Raw genomic sequence first — 12,714 nt, forward strand, 5'->3', positions numbered from 1 at the left:
TTTTTATTCATTGATACATAATTTTGTGTTCATCTATAGTGACGCCTGCTGGTTCAAATCGGTTATTACCGAGCTCAATCCTTTCTGCTGTTTCTCATTATAAATCGTGAACAATTCGAGCAAGCCCAATAGTAATAATAAAGTACGTGATTATTATTCTGTATATTCAAGAAGTGCAAAGTGCAAAAACATGCATATACAATAGCTGGAAAGAGATCCAAAAATGAATTTAAAAATGTAAATGAAATTTGGGGTTTATGTTGTTTATAGAGTAAAAAAAAATGTTCACTCTACAAATAGAAAAATAGCATCAGAGAATTTTACAGCGGTCTCTGGATTGCTGAGAAGTACAGTATATGTGCTGCATGTATATAATATAGTTCCTGTAAGCATACTGATAAATGTAAGCGTGGTTCTCATTGTAGAGAAAGTTGGAAATGTTTCAAATTTTGAAGTTTCCATTTTTCTCCCAAGAAAAAAAGACAGAAAAAGGCCCATCCAGAGAAGAAGTTATGGAAATAGTGTACACACTGTAAACGTGACTAACTGCATGGATGGTGCTACCGTAATTATTATAAAACACTGTCTGAGTTTTTTTCAAGCAAAACTCAATTTTCCAACGTCTGATATGACTGCAGGGGTATAAGAGAAATATTACCATATTTGTAATATATCCTCACCCACACATGTCAATCTGAATGGGCCCATAGTTGGTCCTATGATCTTCTGACTTGACCACATTTCATTGTCTTCCCGTGACCTCTCATATGAGCGTTTCAGTAGGGTACAACGTGTTTGTCCTCATTAACGTCACAAAAATAATATACTGTACATATACATCCACAGATAATACATAAATATTTAACTAAAAAATTGTGTATTATATGTTCGGAATTAAAATGATAATATCACACATCACAATAAATTTGTACAGGATGCTCAGATAACTCGTTTTACCACCGATGCTTATTACAGAATCAGTACACAGTAATTATTCAAAGTAAAGCCAATTTTACATTTCGGACAGTGTAATGATTTAAAGAGAGCAAATGAGGTTACCCAAAGATCTTTGTCGCAGAATTGAAATTTTACGAGGTGCCCAAAATGCAACACAGAAAAATTCCAAAGCCTGACCGTGTTGCTCAACTATTATGGGCATTACGGCTTCTTCGAGGAGGTTCTGTACGTGGCAGCGACCTACTCTCGCACCCCCTCGTCTGTCCTCTTCATCCCGAGGTGCGAAACTATTCACGTTTCTCATTGTGACATCCGTTTTCGAACCCCAAGAGACGAAGGTAAGACCGCGCAGATGATTATCTCCAAATACCCCCCCGCTTGCCACTCTTTGCAATTCTGTTTGCGCTCAGTTTCATTGCGAACATGCTGGGCACGGTTTCCTCCCACAAGGTCCAAGTGGGAGCTTTCCTTACAAGCCTGGGAACAGGAGTTCGTGTCGTAGTAAGAATATCGAATAACATGGACTTGTGTTATGCACCTGCCTGATCGTTTCCGACATGTTTGTTTGCTTCGTACAATGTAACTAACCGGAGGGATCTCGTTGTCATGTTTTACTTGGCCAAAGAAAAAGTTTGAACGACTTTGCGCCAGAGCAACACACACATGTTCATCGATACGACATTAGTCAGGAGTAGGTCTTTCTTACCATATTACACACCCATATTTAGAACACAAATGTTGCTGTTGTCACTGGAAAGTACTTTATTTAATTGTATTTTTTTTTTTTTTTTACTCACGCGACACGAACGAGCTGCCGCGTTGGGATGCCTCCAGTCTAGAAACTACTGTCGCGGTGACGTAAGATAGGGGAGGGTCTTTTATCACTTTTAATCAATTTGTTAAATTTTATACATTTTTATTTTAACTTCAACGTTTTGGATTCATGGGACGTTGAATCTGATGGTAAAATATATCACAAAAAATATAGTGTTCACGACAATGCAATCTGTCTCGTTTTAGACAATTTGTAATATTACGTCAGTGCAGGCCTCGGTAATATTTATTAGACTTGGGACAGTTTTCTAAATAATTCTCGGTGTTTACATACCACTAAAAGCAATCCGACAGGCTCTGACACGTGTGCAAGGATGTTCATCCCACCATGGATCCCCTCTCCTGATAACAAATGCATGCATGACATATATTTATGTGAGCAGGACGTCCACAGGAATTTCTCCAGCCTGCTTCAGTATATTTGCAATTGTGAACGTTACAAATATGTGGCGAGATCCACCTCACGGGTGTTTTTCAGAACTTGAAGTGCAAGTTGCCATCATGTAAGATGTCATTAAATCTTCAATTAGAAACGAAAATCAGTTTTGCCAAGCAAACACATTCCTGTTGACTCTTTTATTTATCTGATGGCATAGGGCAAAAGGCAGTAGTTTTACATTATTGTAGTTTTATTATCCACTGACATTGCAATATGCATTCTTTTTATACTTGTATAATATCAGGAAGTTAAACTGTTACTTCAATCATTATCAGAAGAGTTAACTAAGAGTATATCAGCTTGGAACAAATGAATTCGTATGGCAACATTTGTTTTGAGAACTGCTTGGAAGTCAACCAGCATCGCAGAATGGCGGTCAGCTTTGGAGGTTCCGCTGGACTGTATTTTCCACTAAAACAGAAAGTTAGTGTGAAAATTCCCCTTACTAAATTATATTTCATTCGCCTTTTTTTTTTTGCTAGGTTTAGTCAATGTTTAAATAGGGTCATGTAACAATGACACATTGATTCACTTAGCTTAGCTTATCTCATCACATTTTTACCAGCTGAATAAAACAAGATCCTCTGAGGAAAAAGTCCTCCCTCCTTCCAAAACACACATTGCATCCAGATTTGATTCACTGAGTCTTGCTTCATGGGATTATGTTTTAATTCCAGAAATATTCAGGACTAAACACGCAGAATAGTACAACAATGAAAATTTATCGTGTAAGATGAAGGTTGCAACACAAAAATCTGGGATAGCATGCATTTCTCTTTCCTCTCATAACTTGTTATATCCTGCTCTGTTCTGTCATAAAAGCCGCCTTAGAATCAGGGTTTAAAAGACAGCAGAACTATTTTCAGGAATGTGTGTCCGTTGTATTGATGTCAAGGAAGAGCAAACTATGCACGATAAAAGAATTGATGATTCTTGTCGTAATTTGTGGTTTTGTCGGAATTTGTGGTTGGATTTCTTAGGTGACAGTTATCAAGCCAACTTAAAAGCACAACTGGGAAAACGACGATAAAAATAATGCAGCTAGCTCAGGATCACATGAAGAAATCTCTTCATAGACAGTTTAAAAAAACCAAACTACCATTGTGGCTTCTAGAAATGGGAAATAGCCATTTAGAAAGTGGCCTTGTGTCGGAGCATGACCGGTAATGCGTTTACTGCCCGGGCAAGTGTATGCACTGTGTATACACAAGCAAACCAGCCACAAAGCACCATGCATGACTAACCAATGGTTAATCTTTTTAGAAAACAAATGCCAGTTTTTGCTGGAAAGAGCTCAATATGCACAAGAGCTACAATAACAGCTTCAAACTCCCTGACAGCTAGTTCGGGGTCTATCAGTCTAAGGCTAACACATAAAATAAAACAATGAGTTGAACACGCTAGCGCTAGTTGGTCTTTTTTAATTTTTTTTTTTTTTTTAAGCGATAACGCTCATTATCGTCCCTCTTGATGCTTAAATCAAACTACGTGTATGTAGCGTCCAAAAATATACCACAAGAAAACATGCCAACAATTTATTCCGTACAATAAATCTTGCATTAATGTTTGTCTTTGTAGGTTACTGAATGAGACAAAATGAGGTTGTGCCTGTGCCTTGTCTCCTGGGTTCTGCTATACTGCGGCTCGATCACGCAAGCGGAGATCTTCACTTCTATAGGTGGGTGCGCAGATTGCACGGCGACACTAAAAACGAGCCGTCGTTTTCCCTTCTTGGTTGGTCGGTTCCAATATGACGCTTGCCAGCACAAAGCAAAGCGGTTTGTTATTCCACCTCCTGGCAATAGCGATGAATTTATCATGGTTGAGCAATCCCATGGAATTGTCCTCTTCTCTGCACCAGCATTCAGAATTCTGCACAATGACTGGATGCCTGCAGTTGTTTATGAAGCATGCGCTTCAAAAGATGATGGCCATTGGCTGCTCTTTGTTGTGACACTCGGTCCAGCCTGGAAAGATGTGCGTCTTCTTAATGTCTGCAGGCCAGATGACGGACCTCCTGTACACAGAGAAAGAGCTGGTCCACTCCCTCAGAGAGTACATCAAAGCGGAGGAGTCGAAGTTGTCTGAAATCAAAAGGTACAGTGCGCAAATCATTAAATATCCTTGTAAAGAAAACCAAATGATGATGACGACGATGATGAGTTGGCAGTGGCAGGTCAGGGCATGGCGGTGATAGTTGGAATTCAAGTTTTTATTGCTGCTGCAGTTTGGTGCTGTAAAAACAAAGACATATCACTAAAATAATCACTGGAGGGAGGAAAAAAACCCATCTGTTGCTTTAAGGTATCCAAAAAAAAGTGTTGGATCAGGTTCTCAAATTTCTTATTGTAGTTGTATAGACCTGTAACATCACCTTGAACTCATGAAAGCATCTTGAGAGTAATATTCGGGTTTGACTCTTGCTCAAGCTGGGCCAGGAGGCTGGACGACCTGACCAGAGTGTCCACATCCGATCCAGAAGGCTATCTGGCTCACCCGGTGAATGCCTACAAGCTCATGAAGAGACTCAACACCGAGTGGTCCCATCTGGAGAGCCTGGTGCTGCACAACCCGTCGGATGGTAGGAAATAAAATGCAAAGTCGATTGTTGTAGAGAATAAAGGAAAAAAATATCTGAAAATCGTTCCGTGTTTGTCATCTGAAAGTGAGAATGAAAACAGCATTCCCAGTCAAGTTTTACTTTGAACTCCAGCATATGTGTTTCTACTTTTTTAGTGAAAAATGGAACCCCTTTTTCTCCCCAATTTTGCCGTATGAATATGGTGAGCATGAAGTGGATTGGAAGCCCAATGGCGACAATCTCTGCTCACCAGATGGGCGGCGAAAGGAAACAAAGCCGTTACGTGACAGCTGCAGCTGTTGCTCATTTGACAGTTTGCCCGTGTTTGGCGTGTTTCTGTGTAAATCTGTGTGACACAGATACACGAAGGAAACGTGTGAATTTTGTGTTTAAATCTGACTGTTTGGTTACCGTCTTTTAAAGGATGACAGGAAAAAGTCAAAGTCAACAAGAAACATACAGTAGCCAAATGGGAAGTTTGAAAACATGATAAACTCGGTCGTCTTTATGATTTGTTCAGATATCAAATGTCCTTCGACAAGAAATGGAATGCTGTACTGTAATTGTTTCTCCTTGCGATCGCACTTCTGCGATTGCACTCGTGTAGCAGCATATACTGTAATTGTTTCTCCTTGTGATCGCACTTCTGCGATTGCACTCGTGTAGCAGCATCCATAAAGCCAAAGAAAAAGCAAATCCTCTCACGCACCGAAGGTTAGCTGCGGTCTCACAAGATTTTCATCCAAGACTGCTTATACTTTCAAGTTTTGTCCAACTTCAAAGTTATATTTTATTTCTTCCCAAAATATTCAGTTCCAAATCTAGAACATCAGCAGCGTGCAACTTAAGAGACGTCACGGCATTGATAGTAACGAATAACTACTGGAGCTCATATTTCTCATCACGACCGCATTCAAATGACTACGTGACACAATAAATACCGTTGTTCCGTTCATCCAACTCCAAATTGTCTTCTCTCTGCTTCGTCCAGGCTTCATTTCCAACATGACCATGCACAGACAGTACTTTCCCGACGAGGAAGACGAGAAAGGTGCAGCCAAGGCACTGATGCGTCTCCAGGACACTTATCAACTTGATTCAGAGGACTTTTCCAAAGGGAGGCTTCCGGGTAATTAAGAAGTGCGGAGTGAAAAAGAAAATTGCAGCAGTATCACATGTAAATGCAGATGTAGTAATGAGAAGTGCATAAAGTTGTAAGGTGTGTTGTTTAAAGGGCAAGTATTAGCTCTCAATTTCAACTGCCTGTAATTGTCACCACAGGTATGCACTCCAGCGCCATGCTGACCGTGGACGATTGCTTTGACATGGGCAAAACCGCTTACAACGAGGCCGACTATTACCACGCGGTGCTGTGGGTGCAACAGGCCTTGAAGCAGTTGGACGCTGGCGAGGAAGCTGTGGTTTCCAAGGCAGCCGTTTTGGACTACCTCAGCTATTCTGTCTACCAAATGGGAGACCTGCCTCGAGCCATCGAGCTGACGCGTCGGCTGGTGGCCATTGGTAAGATATGAAAAAAACGGCTAAAGTGAAACCAGAATGCAAGCTAGCGTACGGTACAGATACAGCTAAGATTGAGAAAAAAATCTATTCGAGGGTGACTTGTTGTGTTTAAAATTTGCCCTTTTAACGTTATGCAGTCTTGAGAATGGGGCAGTCCCTCTGCTTCCACTATAATTAGGTTTTGGGCGAGCTAAAACCACAGGGAGCGACCCGCCCTGTGCGTGAGCTACTGGTTTGAGCGTGTTAATTTAGGCCCATTTCGGGGTCTGCGATGACAACTGCCAGAAACCTTTCAGGGCAAAGTATGTGAGATCTTTACTCAGTGGCATTGCGTGAGTCAGGATATTCCGATTCAGCATAGCGTGTAAAAATTGGGGGATTAAAAAAATGAAATAACACATGAAACTACATGTTAACAAGTAGTTGCGTTAACTTGAGCATGACACCACGAGTGCAGTGTTTTTCAACCTCAATTGACCCAAGGGACATATTTTTCTTGATCAATCTCACGGCAGACCACCAAAAACATGTCACAAAAAGTATATTTCAGGAAGTCATAATATTCACAAGTTTACTCAGCAAGTGTGACATTTGGACCTGTTTTGTTGAAAACAAAGCTATCTGGGTAAATAGGTGGCACGTGAATAAATAATAATTTAGGTACAGAGTAAGCAGTTTTGGGGAATTACTGGAGTGGTGGATGGAGCGCATTGACGAACGCAATTGCCTTGTGCCGACAGAGCCGAGCCACCAGAGGGCAGGAGGCAACTTACGTTATTTTGAGAAGCTGCTGCTCAAAGCGCAGTATGAGCAGCAGGAAGAGGAACGGACCAAACATCCGGATTCGGAGGAGCCCATCCAGCTGGGAACTTACGTCAGACCCAAAGACCACCTGCCCGAGAGAGAAACCTATGAGGCGCTCTGCAGAGGGGAGGGGGGAGGAATGGTGAGACTGGATGAGAAGTCACATGCATGCGACATCCTTTTTACTTGGGATATGCATTGATTTCAGCGGCGAAGAAGATAGTGCTGAACTTATATTGAAATTTTGTTCATATTTAATGAGCGAGTCAATAAATCAAGTCTAGTTGATGCCATTAAACTGCCAAAACGAATCCCAAGGGACAACTTCCCAACTCCAAAAATATGTCGCTCTCCGTAAAGTTATGTTTTATTGCCGCAGTCTTTTTGATTTGTATACACAGCCCATACACTGATCTCCTTTTATTTCTTTTTTCTGTCTGTCTGAATTTCATCAGACCGAAAAAAGGCGCAGCCGTTTGTTCTGCCGCTACCAGGATGGAAATAGGAATCCTCGCCTGCTGCTGAAACCCATGAAGGAGGAGGACGAATGGGACAGCCCACGCATTGTACGCTACCTGGAAGCCCTTTCTGACTATGAGATTGAGAAGATTAAAGAGATGGCCAAACCCAGGGTGAGGAAAAAAAAGATACGACATAGATATCAGAGAAAAAATAAAATCTTTCTGCTCTGAAATATTTGTTAAAAAGCCAGACAAATGTACTCAGTTTTGTTTCATTGTTTTTTTAAGCTTGCCAGAGCAACAGTCCGAGACCCCAAAACAGGAGTGTTGACCACAGCCAACTACAGAGTATCAAAAAGGTGATTGATTAACACTTTGCTCTTTCCTGCCACCCACTGCTCATTGTGTGTCAAATTCAAGAAGTTATTTCCGTTAGATCAGGCGAAAAGACCGAGACACTATCACTCTGGATTTGTAGCCTGTGCTTGAGCATTGCTAACCACACTCTGTTCACATTTAATCAGCGCCTGGTTAGAAGAAGAAGATGGTCCGGTCATTGCCCGAGTCAATCAGAGAATACAGGACATCACAGGCCTAACGGTAGACACAGCAGAGTTATTACAGGTGCGTTTTCAAGGACAAAGAATTAAGCTAAGGCAGAGAGATTTCCAGTATGGGTTCCAAGAAAATAAGCCAATATGCAAATTCACGACTGCCGAACCAGAGATATGCAGCTCTTCATTGTACATTATTATTATTATTATTATTATTATGTGAATGTGTAAGTCATCTCTTTTAATGGCTGACCAGGTTGCAAACTATGGCGTCGGAGGACAGTACGAGCCACATTTTGACTTCTCCAGGGTGAGTTCACATGAAGTGTGTGCGCTGGTGTGCGGTGGGAAACGGAATGCCATGAGTCAACGTTTGCACTTTGTATTGTGCGTCGTGTTTCTGGCATGCTTGTCGTTCATGTGATCTGACTGTATGTACTTTGCGCAGCTGTTTGGCATAAATCACACTCGGTCATTTCAGGAGAACCTCATGAATAATGTGAGATGGAACCTGTTTTGAATTGGACCACATTACCCGGATTTCACGTATTTCCACATATGAAAGCATTTTTTCCCCCTTTACTTATTAAAACAGTGATTACTTTTGCTTTGACAAAAGACGGGATGGCGTTTGAGTGTAGTCGCTGCCCTTTGGGGCGGGCTCCTGATGCATGTCTTGGTTATGCGTTAAAGTTATAAACATCTGTTGCAGCGTCCTTTTGACGGCAACCTCAAGGTCGATGGAAATAGGCTTGCCACCTTCCTAAATTACGTAAGTACGTTTGTGCTGTCCACATTGTGTATTTTACCCTTGAATTTTATCTTTGTAGAAAGATGAGCCAGATGCTTTCAAAAGATTAGGCACTGGAAATCGTGTGGCAACTTTTTTGAACTATGTAAGTACGTGCATCCAGTCGCCGCTGATTGAGAGGAAAGTTGTGACGGTGGTCACCGTCTGTCTTTTGGCTTTGTGGGCCCACGCCTGAACTCAGCTTCAATGTTGAACTTGAATTGATTGACCGATTGAGATAGCAAAGAATTCATAATCCAATGAGTACAGTCATAAATGGAAATATACAGCGCTTGAGAAATGTCAACTTGTCAAGAAATGCAGATTGCCATTCCGTCAATCACTTCCAGTACTTATTGTAAAGAGTTTTTTGGCCATTAACTAACATGTTGATAGACAATGCCTCTCCTTATTCGGACATTTTTTGTTATGAACTGTTTAAATTTTTAAAAAATATATTATATACACACACAAAATTATGTTTGATTTAGGTGCACTGTTAACCCTGTTGCATGAAGTGCTTTTCTTTTTTTTTTTTCTTCTTCTTCACGATGACTCATTGAAGCCTTTATTAGAAAGGCCCTTCGGCGATACATTGCAAACTTGAAAACTTGGTATTATAGTTATGATAATTAGTAACAAAGGAAAAGTGGCTAACACAACATAAGGGTAAAGCACTTGATATTTATTTTGACTTATTTATTTGAGGCGGTTACTGGTCATTAAATTAGTACTTGAGAAAGAAATGTCTGACCTTTATTTGGTGTTAATTGGAGGCAATTTAAAAGGCGGTGGTTGTGTGATGACTATGTAACATAAGGTTGAATGTAATTGTTTTTGAACACAGGTACTTCCCCATTTATGAGGGTGTTTTCGTTTGTGCAACGACAGTAACTTGGCTATTTGTTATTACTCTTGCCCCCCATATTTTGCATTCATTTGTGTTTGTGATCATATTATGAATCGGAAAGTTTTTTTTTTCCACCCCCAGATGAGTGATGTCGAAGCAGGAGGTGCCACAGTCTTCCCTGACTTTGGGGCTGTAATCCAGCCCAAAAAGGTATTACAATACAATACAATACAATACAATCAATACAATACACCCTGATTTATATCGCGCTTTCACAACAGCTGCAGCTGTAACAAAGTATAGTATTTATTTGTTTATTAACAAAATTTCTATTAGTTTTTAGGGTTTTTTTTCAGGGGAGGGAGGGGGGGTCTGGGTGTATGTGAAGGTGGGTGACAAATGTAAACCTAATCACACAATATCTTACAAGGACTCTGTAGGAGTAATTCATTTTTTTATAGTTCATAATTATCATTACAGTAGCCAATCAGACTTAAAAAAAAAAATCACACGCTGTTTTTAATCACCATTTCTCTACGACAACAGAAACTATACATATTTTATATACAACTTCAAAAACAAAATCAAAACTTAAAATAGCTTGTAGACGTCAAAAAAAACAAAAATTGGAGAGTGTTTAAGATTTTAATCATGAGCTCATTGCTGAATGAATGAAAAATGGCACATGCAAGCCACGCCCATTCCCCTGTTAATGTTATGTGCACAATTTAATCACCGCTCACATTAAAAGCAAAAACTCAAATGCCATGTGCTTCATCTTGAAGGCACTGCCCTTCCTTCGTGTATTGCTATCATCGAGTTCTGTCATGTCGCCGCAAGAAATATCCAGTACTGCTTGCTGACAGTCCCTCTTCTGAAGGCTTCGCAGTGATGTACGATTGAGGAATGGGCTGAAAAATCCATGCCAGAGCTCTGTCTGCACTGAATAGTTATTTGAAAAAAACATCACATTTGGCAGAAATATGTGGACATCATCGATGGTCTCACTTGACTTGCAGATGTACTGTTTTCTGCTCTTCCAGTGCAGTAAAAAACAATACAGTTCCAAGCTACGACTGCCTAAAGTGCATGCAGATCATCATATTGCGGCAGTAAACAGCTCTTACTTCCCATTCTCTCACACTTCAATCTGCGATCCTTGTGTCAAATCTCATTTTGCTTGTAAGCCTCCTTGAATGTTCTCATCAATGTTTGCATCACAGGGAACAGCCGTGTTCTGGTACAACCTTTTCAAAAGTGGGGAAGGAGACTACAGGACCAGACATGCAGCCTGTCCTGTCTTAGTGGGAAGTAAATGGGGTGAGTTAAGGTTGATTCTCTTCAATCAAGTATGCCGCGGGGGGGAATGCCTTTCCGTGTTTTGCAATATAAACATACTGTACTGCATTTGGATGACTGCGTCATTCTTTCAAGAAAGAACATTTTGTCCGATTTTGTCCAATGTCACCTGGGTATGCGCACCTGTGATTGTGGGCTGAGGGGTGGATGCAAAGCCTGAAATCAAAAAGCTCTTTTCAGTGACCTTAAGACGATAAAGCATCGACTACAAAAGGCTTGAGGCCGTAATTAAGCACATAACTCGCAACGCTCATTATTTTTTATTATGCTGCCGCTTATTTTATGTTATTTTATTTTTGCCAAATGCATGCCAAACATACAGTAACGATAACGGTCATGTGCAATCAAAAGTCTATAAACATTCCTGTTCAAATGCTAGTTTCTTGTGATGACATATATACATACATACACATCCAAAACTAAGATAAATCACGTTTTTATGTCGACTTTTTATAGCCACTGTACATTTTAAACATTTACATTTTGATTCTATTATTTATTTATTTTTTTCCAGTGTCCAACAAGTGGATTCATGAGCGAGGTCAAGAATTCCTGAGACCCTGTGGCCTAACAGAAGTGGATTGAACATTGACCGCCTTACTCCTTCCTATATTGTGCAAACACATTAAAAAAACAAAAAAACACACGCGCACATACATGTGACATAAAATACTGAACCATTAGCCATACACCGTACATTATTTTGATCTTCTTGTCAGCTTCAACTAATGCTTTTTCATGAGGAAACGTAAACATAAGGAGCTGGACAGTTTCTGCTCTCTGTTAAAGTATCACATGAATGATCACACCCAAAAGCGGAAGTCAGTAGAGTGAAAAATGACAGATTTGACAAATGCAAATGTTAAAAAACCGTAAATGCTCGCAGTTACTTTACACACACAAATCCAATACCGTATGGATTTGTCGTCACTGATTGCTATTTCTCAGCCCTACTGTTGAGTTCCACGTTATTTCAGTGGTGTTGAACTTGTGTGAACACACTTCACATCGTTTAACACGTCCTTAGCAAGTTTGCCGTCAGGACTGCCAGTCGACTAACACATTAGGGCGCGGATTAAAAAAAAAAGGATGTCGTCATTCAAAAAAAAAACAAAAAAGGCACAAATGCGAATCAAACAGACTTATATTTCATCATAACAACCAGACAGGAATGTTTGCTTTTTCCAAAAGCATGAATAGAAGGATTCCACACACCCAGGTTTTCGAATTGAGTAAGGCAAAACGTCTTCATCAAACAAGAACAGTCCAGTTGCTTCGAATGAACCTTGTCTGGTTTTTCCCAAGTGATGCTTTATTTATACAGTGTTTAAATTATTACATCAGATGCTGTGCTTTTTCTACCAGATGGCCATCAGGAAAGTTAATAAATGGTCTTTTATTTTCAAACATCACACCCGTGTTTTACTTTTGATGTAAAAAAAAAAAACATTCATGCATTTTAAAGGTGGAATATTGGGATTTTTTCCTCTAAAAATCTCTGAAAGCATTTCATCAGCCCTATTACCCCATTTAGATCAGTACCCAAAATATGGGTGGATTTTTA

At 40.2% G+C, this 12,714-nt stretch overlaps 1 protein-coding gene across 3 annotated transcripts; it reads left to right on the top strand.

Annotated features, from left to right (window-relative positions):
- Positions 1 to 1,163: 1,163 nt before the first annotated feature.
- Positions 1,164 to 12,562, top strand: p4ha2 (procollagen-proline, 2-oxoglutarate 4-dioxygenase (proline 4-hydroxylase), alpha polypeptide 2). 3 transcript variants are annotated; one of them, XM_019873274.1, is made up of 16 exons: positions 1,164 to 1,295; positions 3,809 to 3,908; positions 4,231 to 4,327; positions 4,660 to 4,811; positions 5,803 to 5,940; positions 6,093 to 6,332; positions 7,073 to 7,278; positions 7,592 to 7,768; positions 7,886 to 7,956; positions 8,122 to 8,221; positions 8,408 to 8,461; positions 8,864 to 8,923; positions 8,982 to 9,047; positions 9,933 to 10,001; positions 11,015 to 11,111; positions 11,665 to 12,562. In XM_019873274.1, the coding sequence occupies exons 2-16, from the start codon at positions 3,827 to 3,829 to the stop codon at positions 11,733 to 11,735; spliced, it is 1,680 nt and encodes a 559-aa protein (XP_019728833.1). In that variant the 5' UTR covers positions 1,164 to 1,295; positions 3,809 to 3,826; the 3' UTR covers positions 11,736 to 12,562. The 3 variants fall into 3 exon arrangements, with proteins under 3 accessions (XP_019728833.1, XP_019728835.1, XP_019728834.1); XM_019873276.1 differs by lacking the exon at positions 8,982 to 9,047; XM_019873275.1 differs by lacking the exon at positions 8,864 to 8,923.
- The last annotated feature ends 152 nt before the right edge of the window (positions 12,563 to 12,714 follow it).

This window comes from Hippocampus comes, unplaced genomic scaffold (assembly GCF_001891065.2).
Source record: "Hippocampus comes isolate QL1 unplaced genomic scaffold, H_comes_QL1_v1.1 scaffold59, whole genome shotgun sequence".
In the NCBI taxonomy this organism is placed as follows: Eukaryota; Metazoa; Chordata; class Actinopteri; order Syngnathiformes; family Syngnathidae; genus Hippocampus; species Hippocampus comes.